The sequence below is a fragment of the Macaca mulatta genome, chromosome 11 (assembly GCF_049350105.2).
Source record: "Macaca mulatta isolate MMU2019108-1 chromosome 11, T2T-MMU8v2.0, whole genome shotgun sequence".
In the NCBI taxonomy this organism is placed as follows: domain Eukaryota; kingdom Metazoa; phylum Chordata; class Mammalia; order Primates; family Cercopithecidae; genus Macaca; species Macaca mulatta.
Genome location: NC_133416.1, coordinates 36,797,277 through 36,821,332, shown reverse-complemented (window position 1 = coordinate 36,821,332; position 24,056 = coordinate 36,797,277). Strand labels below are relative to the sequence as shown.

Genomic DNA, 24,056 nt, shown 5'->3' with positions numbered 1-24,056 from the left:
TTATGTGGCATATCAATCTGGAATCAGAACATCAGAGTGGGTCCTGGCTTTGCCATTTATAGAAAATCAACCTTCTAGATATTTAGTTTCTTTTTTAAAAATTAAATTAAATTAAATTAATTTAAAAATTTTTGTGAGTACCTAGTAGGCATATATATTTATGAGGTACACAAGATGTTTTGATATGGGCATGCAATGTGAACTAAGCACTTAGTTTCTTTATATGTGAAATGCAATGTTAGTATCAGACCTCTCATTTTCAGGGTTATTCTGAGTCTTGAAAATAAGAATCATACAGTTGTATGTCAATGAACTTTATAGTGTATTTTACTTAACCCATTTTTAGGCACTTACAATATGCTAGTATTGACCCATCCAATAACTAATTGAACCATCAGAACGATTTTGTGAGGAGGTACTAATACATTATAGAGAAGAGCAAACTGCAGAGCTTAATTAATTGCCTACGATCACAGCTAGTAAGCGATAGTACTAGAATAGACACCTGGCAGGTTGGATGTGGACCCTAGTTGAGGCTACTGCATCATAAGACCTTTCTCTAAGTGTTACTGAGATTAGCCCCCTTTGCTATGTGCTTTCTCATTTTGTCTCCTCAGCCAACAATTCCAGCAATTTCAGAGGCATCCGAAGTTAAGCCAATTGTGCATTCAAAACCTCCAACTTTTGTCTATTTTTTATGTTAGCTTAAAACATAAAAAGAAAACAAACGCAATGCCTGTGAACTCAGAATAACTGCTCTGTGATTAAAAGCACAAAATGCTGTGCAAACATGTGAAAGTCACATGGTAAAATTATGCATATTGAGCTTATTTTACCTGTTACTGGAAGTTAGAAATGTCAATATTTCAGCAATGAAAACAATGCAGATGTGTGATGCACAAAACATATACCGTAAAGATAGTTTGGAAACTTATGAGTTTTAATCTTTTTATCTATTTCAGGACTTTCTGGGACAAGTGTTTTGTACACTGGGAGAGATCGTTGGGTCACAGGGAAGTCGCCTGGAAAAACCAATAGTGTAAGTATTTTTAAATTCAGATAATGAAATGCCAACTCTTAACAGTTTCTATTTTGTCTGTTTGGAATTGGTGAACGCATGGTTGTGGAGCAAAAGTGGGTTTTAAAATCTTGTTTGAGTTTTTTCTTTTAGCAAATAGTTTTGACATATTTTTAAAGAATAATTTCTATGTCACCTGTCATATGCTATGCTAAAAAATTTTCACAAGATGAAATGAGCAAATTTAAATAAGGAAGTGTGTTATTTTTTCTTTTGGTTTTACTGTTAATTGTTAGATTTAGTACTTCTTGAAAAAGAGATTTTACTCTTTTGGGTTAGTAACTACATGTAATAAACTGTTGTTAATGCCATGTATTTCATAAATGCACTTTTGGTTACTGAAATTTTAATAATAATTTTTACTATGGAAGTGGCTTGTAGAGAAAGCTGTAAGTAGGTTTATACTGAGAGAAGGTAATCACTAAGAATGGTATACTCCGTCTTCACCTTCAATTACTAGGATCATGTTTAGTTTTCAGGTCAATTGCATGAGTTTATTCTATTTTCTCCAGTTCCAAATAAGGCAGGGAGCAAATTTTAGAAATTTTTCATGGCTTTATTCTCCTTTCCTCCTTCTTTCCCCTCCCTAATCCTGATTATTTGGATTGACTTAACTGTTCATAAAATTCAGAAGATCTAGAAGGAATAGTACATTTGCAGAGCTAACCACAATGTCAAAAACTTTAGGGAATTTTGAAGTCTTTATCTTCATCAATCTTTTAAGAATCTCAAACTTAAAAAATAAATATGTCAATACTCCATAAATCTGTTTATTTCTGACATAAATACTTGAAATGTTGAAGCATTATTCTTACATTTCTTATACAAAATTAAACTTTTTATTTAGTGTGTTCATTGCTATGAAAGAAATTATTAGGCTAATAAGAATTCTATAAATTCTTTGAAATTTAATTTGATTTTCTTAGAAAATTATTACCAAATGTCAGTTTGAAAACTTTCATATATCAATTTCTATTTTAAGTTCTTTTTGTGTGTAATTTATTTTCACGTAATTATAGGACTTGGAAGCTTATTACAAAAATATATTTATGCTCACTTTAGTAAGTAGTAAGCAATCTGTAAGGCAAATGCAAATATTTTATTGAGTGCATATAATTCTAATTGCATTTCCTAGTCCAATGACTTATGCTCACAAGGATTCCTAAGATCACTAAATCTACCTTTTGTTTTTTGCTGTGAAAAGAATCAATAATATATGCAATACCACCTTAAAGATGCTTAACATTATTCAAGAGAAAACAAAAGCAATTAAAATACAGAATTTTCATTTCCAAGTGACAGAATAGAGATTTTTATGAATGGGTACACTTTTTATTCTTTTATTTTAGGTTCAGAGGTACTTGTGCATGTTTGTTATGTAGATAAACTGCACATCACAGGGCTTTGGCATACAGATTATTTCATCACTCAGGTAATAAGCATATTACCCCATAGGTAGTTTTTCAGTCCTCACTTTCCTCCCTTCTTCCACCCTCAAGTAGGCTCGAGTGTCTGCTGTTTCCTTTTTTGTGTCCATGACTACTCAGTGTTTATCTCACACTTATAAGTGAGAACATGTGGTATTTGGTTTTTTGTTCCTGTGTCAATTTGCTTAGGATAATGACCTCTAGTTCTATTACTGTTGCTACAAAGGATAAGATCTCAGACGTTTTTATGTCTATCTAATATTCCATGTTGTATATTTACCACGTTTTATTTATCCAGTCCACCATTGGTGAGCATTTAGGTTGATTCCATGTCTTTGCTATTGTGAATAGTGCTGCAATGAAAGTAAACATGAATGTCTTTACGGTAGAATGATTTATATTCCTTTGGCTATGTACCCAATAATGGGATTGCTGGGTCAAATGGTAATTCTGTTTTAAGTTGTTTGAGAAATCACTGAATTGCTTTACACAATGGCTGAACTAATTTACATTTCCACCAGCAGCATATAAGTGTTCCTTTTTCTCTGCAACCTCACCAGCATCTGTTATTTTTAGACTTTTTAATAATAGCCACACTGACTGTTCTGAAATGGTATCTCATTGTGGTTTATATTTATATTTCTCTAATGACTAGTGATGTGGAGCATTTTTTTCCTATGCATGTTGGCTATGTGGTATACTTTTTTTTTTTTTGAGACGGAGTCTCCCTCTGTCGCCCAGGCTGGAGTGCAGTGGTGCAATCTATGCTCACTGCAACCTCTGCCTCCCGGGCTCAAGTGATTCTTCTGCCTCAGCATCCTGAGTAGCTGGGATTACAGGTGCACATGTGGTGCCCTGCCAATTTTTTTTTTTTTTTGTATTTTTAGTAGAGACAGGTTTCAGCACATTGGTCAGGCTGGTCTTGAACTCCTGACCTCGTGATCCGCCCACCTCAGCCTTCCAAATTGCTGGGATTACAGGCGTGAGCCACCGTGCTCGGCCTATGTGGTATACATATTTTTAAATTAGTCATTTTATTAGAAATTTTTATCTTTTCTTAGCATGAGGAAATCATAATTCTGATTTCAGAAAACTATTAAATTATTAAGTTATAAAAAATTTCCCAGTAGAAAATCATATTTATATTAATCTTGGAACCTATTAAAAATTTGATATTATTACAATGTATTGATTGGGGTATATGGTGAATAGAACATAGCATAAGATATGGTCCTTGTTCAGCTGATTCAATAATTCCCACTAGGTATGAGCAGCAAAAATAAATTCTTGCTAAAAGGTGAAGATACCTAGGGTAGACTGGTAGACTATGCAGATGTTGGGAGAATTTGCTGGGGGTTGAGTCATGATCATTTTATGTAATCAGAAAGGATGAGATTCTCTTTAGATTTTTCTTAGCTCTTGCTGAGGGAGGAGTAAAACATATACATATTTCATATAGACTAAGGAGGGAAAGACTTCAAAACTTGTTCATCCAACATGGATCTACAGTAACCACATGCTGTACTTCATCTATAGAATATTCTGAAATTTAGACAACTTTATTGAAGGTCCTCAGGTTCTATCTTTCTTATTGAAAAAGGAACAATTAATTTGATTTTCTAAGCTTATATAACTAAACTTTTATTCAGCCCTTCATCTCCTTGGAGAATCTTCTCAAGCAAATAAACATTAAGAAAATAGTTTAAAGGTAAGATGATTGTTTGAGCAGGGGAAGATTTTTAAATTTTTTAAAGAAAACTTAGCTAGGCAAGTTTTAGTAGTAAGTGGATATAAAAATGTAAAGCTTGAGTGTAGCAAAGAGATGGGCTACAAAAGAAAAAAGCAAAGAAACAAAACCTTAGGAATTGCAGAATGGTTGCAATTACATTCATTAAACATGAGTGAATTGGATTAGATACCTCAGATAATCCAATAGAGGGAAGAGATGAGAGGGTGAAATGAAATAGGAGAGATTAATTAAAAATGGGAGAGTAAAAGTGAATACAATTAGTTTGCTAACGGAAAGATACTTTGGCTTTATTAATTAAGGCACCTAGTGACACGTGCTATCACTGGATCAGATGTTCAAACGCAGGTGAACAATGGACTGGAAAAAACATTTTGTAGTCACCCTTCCTCTTGCATGAGATAAGCCTGGCTTTAATGAAAAACTCTAGCTGTAAGAGAGGCATGTGTCTGGAGGAAGAACATGTGGACTGAAGAACAAGGTCTATTGGCTAAGTATCAAGTTCAGGTACTTTGAGAGAAGATGCAGCTTCCATGCAAACAGCATTTTACTCCCTTACCTCAATCTCAAATGAAAAACAAAGGCATTCATACTTTTTGTTTGAAAAAGCACAGTTGGGTTGAGGAAGAGCAAAATGCTGATAGTATGGAAGCTTTATCTGCCAATAATGCCAAAGTAGCCTTTCAGAGCAGCTGGTGCACTCCATGGACTCCTAAATTTCACATTCATCTTTGCTAACTCCTGCACTTCCGTGTACTTTACTTTTTTCCTGAATCAATCTAATAAGCAAATAGTGAGAAGAGATGGGAACATGGGAAGATCTGAGCTATTTCAGTGGAAGAGGGAATGGCTTTGGAAAAAAGGATGAAACCAGGGAAGATATTAGAGATGACACAAGGTCAGGAAATGTTTTCTTCTCGTGACAGGAAGCTTGGTGACAGACACAACTTTGAAGCCTCCATGTTTTCACACGAATATATAAAAGTAGTAAAATTTATGGATGCATGACTGAAATAGTGGAGAAATTCACACTGGGGAAATAATAGGTATTTAAAGTGTAGCTCTTCCGTCTCTTCTTCATAAGTTCCACTGCCTCCTGCTGTCTTGTTGTGTGAACCTGCCCTGGCCAAATATCTTTAACTGTCTGGTTAAAGATAACATTGTTGGATAGCCACTAAACATTCTACTGTTTTTCATGTTCTGTTCCTCATGACTGGGGATAGAAATAGAATGTGCACACTCCTGGTGCTGCAGCCATTACTTTTTGCAATCATGTTCGGGATAGGTTAGGTCATTTTTCCCTATCTGGATGGCCACTGGCTTCTGAATTGCAGCATAGGACACCTCCAGAGGCAGATATCCTGAGACAGACAGTCCACTCACAAGTAACGCACAATTGATTTATCATTAATTAAAAGTCTTCGTGTGTCCCAAATGTTATTTGCCTTAAGTAGCATTATCCAAGTACCTCTTATTTATTAATTTTAGATTAGAGATTTATTTCCCAATTAGTTTCCCATTTATATTCTAAGTTATTCAGAATACTTCCTTGTTTGTTTGTTTGTTTTTCTTTCTTTCCTTTAAATGGCCTAACTTATTTTCTGATAAGATACTCAGAATAATTTCTCCTAGCTTTTAATTGCGATTGTGTTGTAATATCTCCTCAGAGGTAGTCTTTTTACATTTATGATAACTGTAAAATTGGGAGATTTAAAGGAGACAACTTAAAATTTGAAATTATTTAATATCAATCAAACTTTTGACAACGAAGTTAGGATTATTACAAAGGTAAAATGGTTTCTTGTATGTGGCCTTTTGCCTCATTCAATAATGAGAATTTGAATTTAACCTCGGGCTTTTTTACTTTCTGTGTTTTGGTTATGGTTGTCATTTATAAAATTAGATTTTCTCCTTTTATTATGAGAAAAATTTTTATTTTTAATATTTTATATGCATAATGATGAAATAATTTGAAATTGATGTTCAATAAATTTTAGTTTACTTTTTAATAGCAGCTCAAGATTTTTTACAATTTCAGTAGTCTGTTCTGTTAGATTTAAGCTTTGGGCAAACACGTTTCTCATCTGAATTCCATCCTACACTTTTGGTCTTTTCCTGGAACCGTCCTAAAATGAGTCTTGTGCTACTTAATTTGACTGAAACATTTACTGGGCTTCCTATGACTCATCGGCTCCTCTGTTTGGAGCATCCTATCATTATTTAGCATTATATCCACTCAGCAGTGTGTTTTCTCATGCTGTGAGATTGTATCCAGTTTTCTGTGTGATACTGTCAAATAGTCGTATGTCTTCTGTCTTTAGGGATCTCAGTGATGTATTCAGCAAAGCCTTCCAAAATGCAAGAATCAGCACCGGTTTAAGAAAGATTGCCATTCTCTCCTCCAGGAGGAAAATATTTATTATGTTCCTCAAGTAATAGGCCTATTTGTTCCTGTTACTCTCAGCCAGGCATGACTGGTTCCATATAAAAGGATCAGGGAAAAAGGCAGGGACTGGTAATAATTAGAAACTAGATTCTTACTCCAGGGAGAAGCAGGATACAATGGGAAGAAGTAATACCAGCGGTAATGGTACCAGCAGCTGTTTTGACTAAAGGACGTTTAGGAGGGCAAAGGCTATGTTTTTTGTAGGCTGGCAAAAGCACTTTGTGATCTAGGTAGTTGGTAGTCGGTGGAGGATTAAGGGAAGGTTCCTAGATGGATGCGTGAGTGTCCTAACAGGTGAAGACGACAGGGACAGGGACTTGGAGGCAAGTGATAATTGAAAGACCAACTTGTAATTGTCTGATGGATGTGGGGATCTCAACTGTGACTTGAAGTTCAAGGACAGAGACAGATAGGTGCTGAAGTACAAGATGAAAGCAGGGAGAGGAACAGAGCAGAAAGGAAGCTTCAGAATAAAGAAGAAGACTAAAATAGAAGAATAGTGTTTAAGGGGACTTGAGGCAGAGACTTACAGGGTTGGCTTAAAGATTTGACTCAAATGTGGACTTACCCTGATAGCTAGGTTTTGACTGTGACTGCATTTAGAGATCAAATGTCTGTGAGAAGGAAGAGGAGGAAGAGGGATAGGAGAATGGGTAGTCATAAAAGTGGGAAACATACAAACTCACCGTAAAACAGGCCTTGTTTTTAGCATGCAGCTTTTTGCCTGTAAAAATGTAATCAACTTTGGGGGAAATTTTGAGGCTCAAAGTAATCTTTATTAATTAGATTGATATTGTTATACTCTCGAATTTACTTTAGTGGAAAGAGTAGTGGGCTGGACTCAGAGGATGGTGTTTTTAGTCCCATCTCTACTACTAACTTGCTATTGCAATATTAGGCCATTTTAACATCTATACTATTTTTTTTATGTCTGTTGGTCACATTTGTAATAAGAATTTGCTGTAGAGATAAATAAACAGCCACAGTAATGAAGTTGATAGTGCATGAACTTTAGGAGCAGTCAGACCTGGGTGCTAACAGTTGATTAGGTATGCAATTTGAGTAAAGTGCATTAAATTCCTGAGACCCAGCTTCCTCATCTGAAATATCTGAATAATACTCATTTAAGAGTATTATTGCAAGTAATATCAATATTTTATACAATTGATTTGTGACAGAGCACATGAGAATTTAATCAACACTCAAATAGTGACTATTATTAATACTGTTTTTATTAAAAATAGCCAGTATCTTCCCTTCCTTCCTTCATCTTTCTTTATTTTTCTTAGAGACGTGTTTAGCTAGTAATTCCGCAAGTTTAAGGAAAGGACCGTGTTAAACCAAACTTGATTACACTTATGTAAAGTGTTAAGTATTATCCAAATATAAATGTTAAAAACTATTTGTCTGTTTTCAGTATGTAGCTGAACAATCAAATAGGGGAACTGAGTTAAATTTCTGCTTTTCATTAGTTTGGGTTTTATAAGATAGTTTTGGAAATATCCGGAATTTCCCATGTTAATATGTAATTGCAAAAAATAATCCAGAGTTCAGTGCCAATTAAGAATTCTATTCTTTTATTTGAAAAGACTACATGGATGTGTATACATGTTTGTAATTTCACATGATTCAACACATTAAAAATAAAACCACTGATTGCCTTTCAGATAGATATTAGATACTTCACCAGCCTAGAGAACAGCTTTAATCTACTTCTGGGAAAGCCTCTCGAAAAAAGGTATATTCTTTTTAAAGGCCAAAGATAGAAGGAATTTTAAGACATTCGCTCATGTTATTATACACAAGCTTCTGAGGTTTACATGTAATCAAAGTTTAATAAATGTTGAGTTGAACCACTTTCTTACATTCATTTTTGAATGTGAGCTCATTCTCTGGAATGATCTCCAGGGAGGTAAATTGCTTACTCTAAATAGGCCGATTGTGTATATCTGCAGATTCCCATGATTCTCTGCTCTACTCAGAAATTCCAGTAGTGACAACTAAAGTCATATAGATGAAGAAATCGTCTGGATGGAAAGGATTGTAAAGGATATGACCAGTCATGAGAGATATAGGTAAAATGAATGAGTTTTTTACAAAATAGCCTTTAATGTCATTGTCAGAGACAAGTCTCAGAATGATTGGTTGGTTGTTATGACTTGGTGTGACATGTGTCTTGTTCCTATGAGACTTGTGTGCAACTAAGTCCTTTGGGCATCCCAGTTTAGGAAAGAAAAACAAAAGGAAAAATTATTTTACTAATGGTAACTTTATAGAGCAAATAATTTACTGACAGATTCTGGTAGATAGAGTCTGAGTATAATAGAGGTTTTAGGGATTATATTTTTTAAAAATAATATATTCAACAAATCTTTACTAGGAATTGATTATGGATCAGAAACTGTTAGCTGCTGAGTATATAATGATGAAAATGCAAAGTCATTCCTGTCTTTATGGTTTTTACCATTTATTCATTAAATGAATAATCACACAACTGAAGTATAATTACATATTGATACAGGCCCTATGAAAATTAGAATATTAGCTTACCCTACAATATGTAGGTCATTTTTAGTATTTTAAACTTTATCATAAATGCAACGGGAAAATTTGCGATTTTTTTTCAAAGAGGATCATTGACTTCTGTGTAGAGAATGGTTGTATGTGGTTAACAGGTAGTTGTTTGGATTAGGAAGATGAAGAAAAACGGACAGATGAAAAATGTGTTCTGAAGGTTGATTTCAGAAGGATTGGTGAAAGATCAATGGTCTAGGTTGAAGAAGATTTCAAGGACCTTCAAGTTTCTTGCATGAGACAGTGGATGTAAGGAGGATGTATGCTGACAAAAGGAAGATCATCCACTTTTGAGGTTGCCACACAGATTGGTGAGCTACAGCTCACCAGTAGTAGTAGTAGATGGGCCATTCTGTCCATGTGTTTTAGGTGCCAGTATTCACCCAGAGTTTCAACATTTGTAAGATATTTTTATTTATATTTGCCTAACCTCATTGGTTGGATTGAAAACCTGTTGGAAACATATAACTGAAGGAAACAAATGATAAAACATGATCTATGTTATTTTGGAGGGTGAATTCTAAAGTAATACCTTTATAGATTCAGTGAACATTCTCAGTTTCACTCAAATACAACTAATAAACAGGTTAGTTTTATTTGATACTTCACCAGACTATAAAACTAATGAAACTTTATTAGTTTTATTAGTTTTAATAAACAAGTTTTATTAGTTTTATTTGCGTGAAACTGAGAATGTTCTTAGTTTTCTAAATAAAACTACTTTATTCAGATGAGTTTCTTTTTTTTTTTTCTTTCTTGCTTGTTTTTTTTTTTTTTTTTTTTTTTTTTTTTTTTTTTGAGATGAAGTCTCACTCTGTTGCCCAGGCTGGAGTGCCATGGCACAGTCTCGGCTCACTGCAACTTCTGCCTCAGCCTCCTGAGTAGCAGGAATTATAGGTGCACACCACCACACCTGGCTAATTTTTGTATTTTTTGTAGAGATGGGGTTTCACCATGTTGGCCAGGCTGGTCTCGAACTCCCGACCTTGCGATTCACCCACCTTGGCCTCCCAAAGTGCTGGGATTACAGGAGTGAGCCACTGCGCCCTACCTATTCAGTTTAGTTTTCAAATGGTTGCTTTTTGCATAGGAAGTGTTTAGAAGTTATATTGTGATAAAATCTTTCAAAGAAACTACAATTTCCTCTACAGTGAAATTTATTGCTCCTTTCTTCTTTTTTTCCTCTTATGTATGGCATAATTTGATGATTCTAGGATTCAAAATGCAGGCTAAGAATATTAGTGCTGTAGTTAAACAAATTAATAGGTGAGGAAAGACCTTTATGGACCAACCTTGGAACATAAGCATCATTCTTATCTTGGTCTGAGTTATAATGCACTGATAAAATGAGTGTTTGGAAGGAACGTTTGGGAATTATCTCTGCTCTTATATTTAGTCTCAGTTGGATCTTAGTTATCAAAGCAAATAAAAGGGAGCTGTGAATTGTTATTTTAAGTAATGCCAGTGGCCAACTTGATTGCATTTAATAATAAGTCAGTTATGGCTAGCCATATGCAGAAAACTGAAACTGGATCCCTTCCTTACACCTTATACAAAAATTAACTCAAGATGGATTAAAGACTTAAAGGTAAAACCTAAAACCATAAAAACCCTAGAATAAAACCTAGGCAATACCATTCAGGACATAGGCATGGGCAAAGACTTCATGATTAAAACACCAAAAGCAATTGCAACAAAAGTCAAAACTGACAAATGGTATCTAATTAAATTAAAGAGCTTCTGCACAGCAAAAGAAACTATCATTAGGGTGTACAGGCAACCCACAGAATGGGAGAAAAGTTTTGAAATGTCTCAATCTGACAAACGTCTAAAATCCAGAATTTATAAGGAACTTAAATTTGCAAGAAAAAATCAAACAGGGCAAAGGATGTGAACAGCCACTTCTCAAAAGAAGACACTTATGCGTCCAACAAACATATGTGAAAAAGCTCATCATCACTGTTCATCAGAGAAATGCAAGTCAAAACCACAGTGAGATACCATCTCATACCAGTTAGAATGGCGATAATTAAAAAGTCGGGAAACAACAGATGCTGGAGAGCATGTGGAGAAATAGGAACACTTTTACACTGTTGGGAGTGTAAATTAGTTGAACCATTGTGGAAGACAGTGTGGCGATTCCTAAAGGATCTAGAACGAGAAATACCATTTGACCCAGCAATCTCATTACTGGGTATCTACCCAAAGGATTATAAATCATTCTGCTGTAAAGACACATGCACACATGTGTTTATTGCAGCACTGTTCACAATAGCAAAGTTGGAGCCAACCGAAATGCCCATCAATGAGAGACCTGATAAAGAAGATGTGACACATATACACTATGGAATACTATGCAGACATAAAAAAGGATGAGTTCGTGTCCTTTGCAGGGACATGGATGAAGCTGGAAACCATTCTCAGCAAAGTAACACAGGAACAGAAAACCGAACACTGCATGTTCTTATTCATAAGAGGGAGTTGAACAATGAGAACACGTGGGCACGGTGAGCGGGGGGAACATCACACACCAGGGCCTGTCAGGGGGTGGGAGACAAGGGGAGGGAGAGCATTAGGACTAATGCATGCAGGGCTAAAACCTAGATGATGGGTTGATGAGTGCAGCAAACCACCGTGGCACATGTATACCTATGTAACAATCCTGCACTTTCTACACATGTATCCCAGAACTTAAAGTATAATTAAAAAAAAAAAAGTCAGTTACTATTCTACTGGCTTTACATATATTAACTCCTCTAACCTTCATAGTACTATTACGAGCTAGGCAGGTACTGTTATTATACCCATTTCATCAGAGGGAGAAACTGAGACAAGATTCTGAAAAAACCAAGTTCAAATACAGGATGTTTGGCTTCCATGCCCGCATGCTTAACCACAGCATTATATTGCCTTCAAAACAAAAAAAAAAAATGAATAAATTGGCCAGGTGCAGTGGCTCACACCCGTAATCCCAGCACTTTGGGAGGCTAAGGCGGGCGGATCACAAGGTCAGGAGATCGAGACCATCCTGGCTAACACAGTGAAACCCTGTCTCTACTAAAAATACAAAAAATACAAAAAATTAGCCGGGCGTGGTGGTGGGTGGCTGCAGTCGCAGCTACTCGGGAGACTGAGGCAGGAGAATGGCGTGAACCCCGGAGGCGGAGCTTGCAGTGAGCCAAGATCGTGCCACTGCACTCCAGCCTGGCTGACAGCGAGACTCCGTGTCTCACAAAAAAAAACAAAACAAAACAAACAAAAAAAAAAACCTCCGTCTCTCACACACACACAAAGAGAGTAAATTAATGTGTAACTTTAAATGAAATTAAAAAATTTGGTATCACTTTAGCCATACAAAATCATGTACTGAAAAGTCAAGAGTATCTCTAGGTGCAAGAAGAGCTCCCAGGGAACACCCATTCAGAGTTAGGTCATTTCAAGGATGAGGTTCCTTCCTGGTATCTGTTCCCAATGTAACTCTTCCTCAAGCACAGTCCAGTGGCCCACCTTTTTCTGAGATAAATAGGGCTCAACAGTTTTCCAGCACAGAGCCAACACAGTCTAAATATAGGAAGGCAATTGGAAGGATTAAAAAATAAATTCATTTTTAGTTTTGGAAATAAATAAGTACTTCTGTTTTTTTCCCCTTATCTGGAAAATCATTGTTTTGAACTGACAATGTGGTAACAAGAAAACTGCACAATGTTGTCATCCTACCTGGTCATTTTTTCTGTTTGATAATTCAGAATGATTTGCCCAGTCTCCAACTCTACAGAGCTTTCTAGGGCTTTCTATTCTTTCAAAAGTTCCTGTTTGAATGGCTTACATATTCCTTGGAGAAAGGGAAGGGGAGAGATTAGACATACTGTTAGTGTTTGTATTCATTCATTCATGTATTTAAAAAGTTTTTGAGTATTTAGCCTTGATTGGGCGGTGGCATCATTTTAGGTCCAGGTAGACTCAGTGCATCAGGCTGCCCTGAGAATAAATACCAGTAAGTAAAAAATTCCAATAATCTTGACATTTTACTGTTTTCTTTGATAACAACAATAGTGATTAGACCCTCCCAGTAATTGTGGAGATAGATCAACTGGCTCTCAATTCTTTCACAGTTTGAGGTAACTCTGATGAAAGATTCTAAACATGGACAGCAGTTTAGTAAGTGAACATTCACAAATACAGTTACGTTCCAGTATATATTTCTAATCATTAGCAGGAATGTATTTCAGTTTTTAAAATAAATGTACAATTTGTAGTTAACAGTGAATTGTTAGTTTTTCCGGTATTAGAGTGATGGTTCTTTCTCCCCTTACTTTCATAGTATTTTTGTTTGTTTTAAATTATCAATTTCTTAAGCAGGTCTGATTAAACAACAACAAAACAAAGAACCTCCAGTAGTTGTTCCTGTTAGGTTTTTATTAAGTCTCCTATATACTATGACACAGGGAGTCCACAGCATGCTGGATCAAAGAACCTGAACAAACTTCTAAAACTCAATCAAGAGGCTGAATACCTTTCCCCCATTTCTTTCTTTATAGGACAATTGTAAAAAGACTTAAAAAAGAAACATTATATTCCCTGTATTGTAGGGACCTGTTGTGCCTTGTAAATAGTAAGAATTCAATAAATGTTTATTGCACTGAATTTTCCAGGATAATAGTCACATTTATATGTTTCTTCTTTTTCTCTTGATTATTTTAAGGATCTCTCCTGCACATTATAACTTTGCACTTGTTTCCCAGGACTTGGAACAGAATTTTAAAATTATGATAGCCTTGCTTCCTGTGTACTTTACTACATTATAAATGCAAAGTATGATTTTAGTAATTTTAGAAACCTCATATTTCTGTGGATGGATAGATAGATAGACCTGGCTTATCAGAGCACAACAATTTCTTGAAACATTTTTTATATATGTGGTATGTAAGAGCTAGGAATATGCTACTCTATTCAATAATTGTTTATTTTTAAAAACAAAATCTGAATCTACAGAGATTGAGCAGTTTACTTTGTTTTTGTTACTGAAAAAACTATGTATTACATAATTTATTGTACTCCTTATGATTCCTTACCATGATGATAACTATCTTGCTTTCCTTTTAATGTCAACATTTACATTCTTACTATAAAATGAGATCCCATTTAATCTGATTACTATGTTAAAAATTACCGGGTAACAGATGGATTTCTTGATTAACATAGTGTTTTAAATTTTAAACAAAAGTTGCAATTTTAGTTTCTGGCATATGATGTATTTTAACACTGAACATAGTGTGTTTCATGTGTGACAGCGAACTTATTACAATCTTAGAAATGATATTTTGTTAATAATTTGAAAATAAAAAAAGCTGCATAGAGAGATAAATGCATCTGCTTTAATTAAATGAATCATTAGTTTTAAACTGTACTTGTATGCATCTTTTATTTTTAGTTGAGGAAAGATTGAATGATATGTGAAAAGCTCTTGGGCACAGTGTGATAGAAGATTAGATAATAAATATGACAACTAATATTTAATATTACATTATCTACTCAGAGTAAAAGGTGAGATTGTAAAAGTAAAAGGCTAGGAGTGGTGAGAAGAGGAAAGGGTGAGTGCTGGGGGTCTTGAAAAAAATTATTCATAATATTTGGAGAAGCTACTGAGCAGAAAAGGAAACTGTGCTTGGAAGGGTCACAGCACACTGCAGATGGAGCTATGGCTGGAGCCTAGGACCCAGTGGTGGCACCAGCCTGTTTGGTTCTGTAGTAGGATCCTGCAGTGCTCTCACCACATGCGTCTACCTAGGGGCAGAGAGAGCAAACAGCTGGGGTTGACGACATATACTATTTTGATTACTGTAGCTTGTAATATGCTTTGAAATCTTGAAGTGTGAGTTTTCTAATTTCATTCTACTGTTTCAAAATTGCTTTGGCTATTTGGAGTCCCTGGAGATTCTATATGAGTTATAGAATGATTTTTTCTTCTCTTTATTTCTGCAAAAAAAGAAGATTCTATATGAGTTATAGGATGATTTTTTTCTATTTATTTCTGCAAAAAAAAAAAGCCATTGGCATTTTGGTAGGAATTACGTAAAATCTGTAGCCACTTTGGGTAATATGGACATCTTAACAATATTAAGACTTCCAAACCATGAACATGGGATGTCGTAACATTTTTCTGTGCCTTTAATTTCTTTCAGCAGTGTTTTGTGGTTTTAATTGTAAATGTTTTTAACTTCTTGGTTAGGTTTATATCTAAGTATTTTGTTCATTTTACTGCTATTGTAAATGAAATTATCTTAATTTCCTTTTCATTATTGTTAGTATATAAAAACACAACTGATTTTTAATACTGATTTTATATCCTGCAAATTTGAATTTGTTTATTAGTTCTAACAGTGAGTGTGTGTGTGTGTGTAATTTTTAGAGTTTTCTACATATTGCATGAGATCTTCTGTAAACAGAGATAATTCTATTTCTTCATTTTCAATTTTGATGACTTTTATTTATTATTCTTGCCTAATTGCACTGGCTGGTACATCCAGTATTATGTTGAATAGAAGTGGGAAATTGGGCATACTTGCCTTCCTCTTGATCTTAGAGGAAAGTCTTTCAGTCTTTCACCATTGACTACAATATTTGCTGTGAACTTTTCATATACTGCCTTTTTTATGTTGAAGTAATTTTCTTCTGTTTCTAGTTTTTATCATAAAAGACCGTTGGAATTTTGTCAAATGCTTTTTCTGCATCAGTGAAGAGGATCATGTAGTTTTTTGTTCTTTATTCTGTTAATGTGGTATATTGCACTGATTGGTTTTCATATGTTGAACTACCCTTGTATCCCAAACATGAATACCAGCTAGTGATGGTGTATAATTCTTTTAGTGTGCCATTGCTTTCAGTTTGCCAGTATTTTGTTGAGGATTTTTGCATCAGTATTCATCAGGGATATTGATCTTTCTCTTTCTTTGTATAGTGTTCTGATGGGCTTTGGTGTTGGGGTAATTCTGGTTTCCATAGAATGAACTTGGAAGTAGTTTTTCCTCTTCAATTTTTTGCAAGTGTTTCATGAAGACTGGTACTAATTCTTTTTGAAATGGTTGATCAGATTCTCTAGTTGAACCATTGGGACTTATGCTTTAATTTTGTTAAGGGTTTTTTGATTATTGATTTAACTTGTTTTTGCTAGTTATTGGTCTATTTAGATTTTCTATTTTTTCGTGATCCAGTCTTGATAGATTGTATCTTTCCAAGAATGTGTCAATTACTTGTAAATTTTTCAGTATCTTGGCCTGCAGTTGTTCATAGTATTCTCTCATACTTTTTTCATTTCTGTGGCATCAGTTGTATTGTCCCTTCTTTCATCTGATTTAGTTATTTGAGTTTTATTTCTCTTTTTCGTATTTAATCTAGCTAAGGGTTTTTCAATTTTGTCAATCTTTTCAAAAAACCAACTCTTAGTTTCGGTGACATTTTTGTATTCTCTATTTTATTTATGTGTGCTCTAAATTTTATTACTCCTACCTTTTCCTAGCTTTGGGTTTAGGTTTTTCTTGTTTTTATTAGTTCTTTGAGGTATAAAGTTAGGTTGTTGACTTGAGATCTTTCTTTTTGTAAATATATATGTTTACAGCTATAAACTTTCTTGTTAGTACTACTTTCACTACATTATAAGTTTGGTATGTTCTGTTTTTATCTTCATTTGACTGAAGGTTTTTTGTTTGTTTGTTTGTTTGTTTTAAATTTCTCCTGTGATCTCCTCTTCGACCCATTGTTAAGTGAAAAATGTGTTAATTTCTACTTATTTGTGAATTTTCAGTTTTCCTCTGCTGTTGATTTTAAACTTCATTCTATTGTAATTGGAAAATATGCTTTGCATGATTTCAAGCTTTGTGAATTTGTTCAGATTTGTTTTGTGACCTAAAATGTGGTCTATCCTGGAGATAATTTCATGTTCACTTGAAGAGAATGTACATTCATTGTTATTGAGTGACATGTTCTGTATATGTCTTTTAAGTCCAGTTGGTCTATAGTGTTGTTCAAGTTTTCTAGTTCCTTGTTGATCTTTTGTCTGGTTGTTCTATACATTATTAAAGATGTGATATTGAAGTCTCCATATTATTTTCTTTCTGTTTTATTATCATTTGTTAACATACTTCAGAATTGTTGTTTAATGCTAGTTTGTTTAGATTTTTTACATACTCTAAATATAAACTAGTAGAATGTTAGAAGTATTATTTTCATTATTGTGCAATTCTAAGTATTCTCTTCTCTATTTTTATTCCTTTTTTCTCAACCAATAAGTTTTTCAGAAATGTTTTAATAATTACCTTAGCCATTAATCTCTAACTCAATTTTTTGGTTAGTAAGTATATTTTAATAACTATTCTATAACATAGTATATGATCCATTTTAGTCTGTGTTTCATAAGTTAAAGCTAATTTTGAAGAAGAAGAAGAAATAACCGAGATAAGAAAAGGCCATTGAGTAGTTGGTAGGGTCAATAGTCTAGGTAAAGTCTGGGAGAAATGAAACACCTGTTCTGAGTTCAGGTGACTCTTTAGTAAGGTGGTGGGAAAGATGAAACTATATAGCTATATCTTATGAAGGCAGTTACATGTTAATTAATAAGTTTAAAATTATTGTATGATCTATATAGAGACACTGGAAGATGAAAGTGTACATAGTTAATATTTGTTTCCAGATCAATTTGGCATTAATGGAGAGTGTAAACAAAATGGGTATTAGTCTGAGACAACTATGAAAGAAGAAAACTTCAGGAATCGAAGCAAAAGTAAAAAGTACAAGCTAAAGCAGTGGCAGATATAAAGGAGAAATAGTAAGACATATGAAAAATGTTACAAAAACAAACAACTACAACAATCAGTACAGGGCAAAACAAACCAAATCACACAAAAAACAAATTATCCAGTCTCTCAAAGGTCATTTATTCTTCATGTGCTCAATTTTGTTTTTTGTTTGTTTGTTGTTGTTTTTAAATTTTAATTTTTAATTTTTATGGGTACATAGTGGTGTATATATTTAAGGTGTATGTGTGATGTTTCAATACCAGGCATGCGGTGTATAATAATCACATCATAGAAAATATGGTATCCATCCCCTCAAGCATTTATCCTTTATGTTACAAACAGTCCAGTTATATAATTTTAGTCATTTTAAATATACAATTAAATTATTATTGACTAGAGTCATCCTGCTGTGCTATCAAATACCATGTCTCATTTCGTTATTTCTAACTATTGCTTTTATATTCCCATTGAGTATCTCTGTATTACCCCAAGCACCCACTACCCTTCTCAGCCTCCAGTAACCATCTTTCTACTCTCTGTTTTATGAGCTCAATGGTTTTGATTTTTAGATCCTGCAAATAAGTGAGAACGTGCAATGTTTGCCTTTCTGTGCCTGGCTTACTTTACTTAACATAATGACCTTCAGTTCCATCCATATTGTTGTAAATGGCAGAATCTCATTTCTCTTTATGGCTGAATAGTACTCCATTATAATAAGTACCACATTTTCTGTATCTATTCATCTGTTAATGGAAAGGTAGGTGGCTTTCAAATCTTGACTGTTGTAAACAACGCTGCAACAAACATGGGGTACCTCTTTGATATAATGATTTCATTTGTATATACCTAGCAGTAGGATTACTGAATCTTATGATAGCTGTATCTTTAGTTTTTTGAGTAATCCCCAAAGCGTTCTCTATAGTGGTTGTACTAATTTACATTTCTACTTAGAGGGTCCAAGAGTTTCTTTTTCTTCACCTTCTTACTAGCATTTGTTTTGCCCGTCATTCAGATATAAGCCATTTGAACTGGGGTGATGTGATATCTCATTGCAGTTTTGACTTGCAAATCTCTATCAGTGATGTTGAACACCTTTTCATATGCCTGTTTGCCATTCGTATGTCTTCTTTTGAGAAATGTCTATTCAGATATTTTGCCTATTTTTTAATGAGGTTATTAGATTTTTTTCCTATAGAGTTGGTTGAGCTACTTATGTATTCTGGTTATGAATCCCTTGTCAGATGGGTGGTTTGCAAATATTTTCTCTTATTCTGTGGGTTGTCTCTTCCCTGAGTTGATTGTTCCCTAGGCTGTGTAGAAATTTTTTAACTTGATGTGATCTGATTTGTTCATTTTTTCTTTGATTGCCTGTGGGGTATTACCTAAGAAATTTTTGCTCAGACCAATGTCCTAGAGACTTTCCCAAAAGTTTTCCTTTTTCACAGTTTCATAATTTGAGGTCTTTTGTTTAAGTATTTAATACATTTTGATTTGATTTTTGTATATAGCAAAAGATAGGGGTCTAGTTTCATTCTTTTGCATATGGATATAGAATTTTCCCACTACCATTTATAGAACAGACTGTCTTTTCCTCAGTATATGTTCTTGGCACCTCTGTTGAAACTGATTCACTGTAGGTTTATGGGTTTGTTTCTGGGTTCTCTATTTTGTTCCATTGGGCCATGTGTGTACTTTTATGCCAATACCATGCTATTTTGGTTACTATAGGTCTGTAGTATAATTCAAAGTCAGGCAATGTAATTCCTCCAGTTTTGTTCTTTTTGCTTAGGATAGTTTTGGCTATTCTGGGTCTTTTGTGGTTCCATATACATTTTAGGATTTTCTTTTTATTTGTGTGAAGAATGCCATTGGTATTTTGAAAGGGATTGCACTGAAACTGTAGAATGGTTAGGGTAGGATGAACATTTTAACAATTTGAATTATTCCAATCCATGAACAAGGAATATCTTTTCATTTTTTGGTGTCCTCTTTAATTATCTTTCATCAGTGTTCTATAGTTTTTATTATTGTGATCTTTTACTTCTTTGGCTAAGTTAATTCCCAGATATTTAATTTTATTTGTGGCTACTGTAATTAGTGTTACTTCTTTATTTCTTTTTCAAATTATTCACTTTGGCATACAGAAATTCTACTGATTTTTATGTTGATTTTATATCCTTCAATTTACTGAATTATCAATTCTAATAGTTTTTTTGTGGCATCTTCAAGTTTTTCTAAATATAAGATCATAAATTTTCTGCAAAAAATTGTGATTTGACTTCTTTCTTTTTGATTTGGATGCCCTCTATACCTTTCCCTTGTCTGATTGAGTTAGCTAGAGCTTCCAGTACTGTGTTGAATAACAGTGGTGAAAGTAGGCATTCTTATTGTGTTCCAGATCTTAGAGGAAAGGCTTTCAGTATTTCCCTATTCAGTATGATACTACCTGTGGGTCTATCATAAATAGCTTTTATTATGTTGAAGTTTGTTTCTTTTATACCCAGTTTTTAAAGGTTTTTTTTTGATGAAGAGATGTTCAATTTTATCAAATGGTTTTTCAGCATCAATTGAAATGATACGGTTTTGGCCTTCATTTTGTTGATCTGATATATCACATTGATTGATTTGCATATGTCAAACCATCCTTGCATTCCAAGGATAAATCTCACTGGATCATGATGAATAATCTTTTTATTGTATTGTTGAATTCAGTTTTCTAGTATTTTGTTGAGGATTTTTGAATCAATAATCATCAGAGATATTGGCCTGTAGCTTTCGGTTTTGATGTGTTGTCTGATTTTGTTATCAGGGTAATACTGGCCTTGTAGAATGAGTTTGGACCTATTCCCTCCTTCTCTATTTAAAAAAATATTTTGAATAGGATTGGTATTAGTTTTTCTTTAAATGTTTGGTGAAATTTAGCAGTGAAGCCATTGGGTCCTGGTTTGTTTTTTGTTGTTGTTGTTGTTGTTGTTGCTTTTTTATTCCTGGGAGACTTTTTATCATGACTTCAGTCTCCTTACTTGTTATTGTTCTGTTCAGGTTTTGGATTTCTTCAAGGGTCAATCATGGTGGATTGCATATGTCTAGGTATTTGTACATTTCTTGTAGATGTCTTAATTTATTGGCATATAGTTGCTTATGTTAGCCACTAATGATTTTTTGAATTTCTGCAGTATCAGTTGTAATGTCTTGTTTTTCATCTCTGATTTTATTTATTTGGATCTTCTCTTTTTATTTGTCTGCCTAAAGGTTTGTCAATTTTGTTTAACTTTTCAGAAACCTTTTTGTTTCATTGATCTTTCATATTTTTGTAATTTCAATTTCATTTATTTCTGCTTTGATCTTTATTATTTCTTATCTTCTACTAATTTTGTGTTTGATTTGCTCTTGCTTTTCTAATTCTTTAAGATGCATTGTTAGATTGTTAATTTGAAGTTTTTCTTCTTTTTTTAAATGGAAGCACTTACAGCTATAAACTTTTTAGTACTGCATTTGCTGTCTCCTGTAGTTTTTGATATGTTGTGCTTCCCTTATCAATTTTTCAAGAAAAATTTTCAATTTTCTTCTTAATTTCTGACCCACCATTCATTCAGGAGCATATTTTAAATTTTCATGTATTTCTATATTTTCTCAAATTAGTTTTATTACATTGTGGTCAGAGAAAATGCTTGATATTATTTCAATTTTTTTGAATGTTTTTAGACTTGTTTTGTGACATAAAATATGGTCTATCCTTGAGAATGATCCATGTGATGAGGAACATAATGTGTATTCTGCAGCTGTTGGATGAAAAGGTTCTCTGTGTGTCTGTTAGGTTCATTTGGTCTATGTACAGATTAAGTCCAACGTTGCTTTGTTGATATTTTGTCTAGAAGATCTGTCCGGTCCTGAAAATGAGGTGTTCAAGTCTTCAGCTATTATTGTATTGGGATCTGTCTCTCTCTTTAGCTCTGATAATATTTGTGTTATATATCTGGTTGCTCCAGTGTTGGGCACATATGTATGTAAAATTGGGTGTTCCAGTCTCCAGTTATTGTATTGGGACCTGTCTCTCTCTTTAGCTCTGATAACATTTGTTTAGTATATCTGCAAGCTCCAGTGTTGGGTGCATATGTATTTAAAATTGCTAGACTCTCTTGCTTAATTGACCCCTTTATATAGTGACCTTCTTTGTCTCTTTTGATAGTTTTTGGTCTTGAAACCTATTTTGTCTGATATAAGTATACCTGCTCCTACTCTTTTTATTTTGGTTTCCATTTGCATGGGATATTGTATTAATCAGGTCCTCTTGTGGGACAGAACTATTGGAATATATATATATATATATATTACTCACATGATCACAAAGTCCCATAATAGGCCATCTGCAGGCTGAGGATCAAGGAGAGCTAGTCCAACTTCCAAAACTGAAGAACTTGGAGTCTTATGTTCCAGGGTAGGAAGTATCCAGCAGGAGAGAAAGATGTAGGCTGGGAGGCTAGCCTTGTCTCTCTTGACACATTTTTCTGCATGGTTATATTCTATCTGCACAGGCAGCTGATTAGATTGTGCTCACCCAGATTAAGGGTGGGTCTGCCTTTCTCAGCCCACTGACTCAAATGTTAATCTCCTTTGGCAACACTCTCTCACACACATCCAGGATTGATATTTTGTATCCTTCAATCCAGTCAAGTTGAGCTCAGTATTAACCATTGCAGTTATCTTTTTTCATCCCTTTATTTTCAGTGTATGTTTGTCTTTATAAGTTAAGTGTGTTTCTTCCAGGCAACAGACCATTGAGCTTTGTTCTTTAATCCATTCAGCCTCTCTGTGTCTTTTGCTTGGAAAGTTTAGTTTATTTACATTTAGTGTTATTTTTGATAAGGACTTTCGCCTGTCATTTTGTTATTTTTTTTTCTAGTTGTTTTGTGTTCTCTTCTTTCTTTCCTTCTTTCTTCCATTTGTTGAAGGTGATTTTCTCTGTTGATATGATTCAGTGTTTTGTTTTTATTTGTTTTTTTTTTTTTTTTTGTATCTCCTGTACTTTCTTGTTTGTGGTTACCATGAGGCTTACAAATATTATAACTCATTATTTCAGCCTTTTAACAACATAACACTGTTTGCATAAAAAAGGAAGTAAGCAAAAAGACAACTCTTAAACTCTATGCTTTAACTTTGTTCCTTGCTTTTTAACTTTTTGTTTTGTCTATACATCTCTTCTTGTATGTCTCGTGGTGCTGAAGACATACCTGAGCTTGAGTAACTTACAAAGGAAAGAAGTTTAATTGACTCATAGTTCCACATGGCTGGGGAGGCCTCATAATCTTAGTGGAAGGTGAATGATCAGCAAAGTCATATTTTACATGGTGGCAGGCAAGAGAGAACATGAGCAGGGGAACTCCCCTTTATAAAATCATCAGATCTTCTAAGACTTATTCACTATCACAAGAATAGCCTGGAAAAGACCAGCCTCCATGATTCAATTACCTCCCACCAGGTCCCTCCCACAACAAACATGTGGGAATTATGGGAGCTATAATTCAAGATGAGATTTGGGTGGGGACACAGGCAAACCATGTCATGGTTTTTTTTTTTTTTTTAATTGGTTAATTTTTTAGTCTTTCTACTTAAGATTATTTTACACACCACAGTTACACAGTTATAATGTTATAATATTCTATGTACTTACTACTATCAGTGAGTCAGTGAGTTTTGTACCTTCAGATGATTTCTTATTGCTCATTAAAGGGTCCTTTTTTTTTTTTTTTTTTTTTTTCGAGACAGAGTCTCACTCTGTCACCCAGGCTGGAGTGCAGTGGTGTGATCTCTGCAATCTCTGCCCCTGGGTTCAAGCAATTATTTGCCTCAGCCTCCTGAATAGTTGGTACTACAGGCACGTGCCATCGCACCCAGCTAATTTTTGTATTTTCAGTAGAGACGGGATTTCACCCTGTTGGCCAGGCTGGTCTCAAACACCTGACCTCAGGTGATCTGCCACCTCATCCTCCCG

General features: G+C 34.3%; 1 protein-coding gene across 5 annotated transcripts in view; it reads left to right on the top strand.

Annotated features, from left to right (window-relative positions):
- The window catches only part of CPNE8 (copine 8), a 239,321-nt gene that overhangs the window by 84,532 nt on the left and 130,733 nt on the right, over positions 1 to 24,056 (top strand). For 4 of the 5 annotated variants that reach the window (XM_077953184.1, XM_077953185.1, XM_077953182.1 and 1 more), the window contains exon 6: positions 963 to 1,039. Coding sequence is in view for 3 of the 5 variants with exons in the window: in XM_077953182.1 (XP_077809308.1) it covers positions 963 to 1,039 (77 nt within the window). In the remaining 2 variants the exon portion in view is untranslated. Of the gene's footprint in view, positions 1 to 962; positions 1,040 to 8,714; positions 8,774 to 24,056 lie in introns of those variants that run through there. The other variant, XM_077953183.1, reaches the window with a different exon arrangement.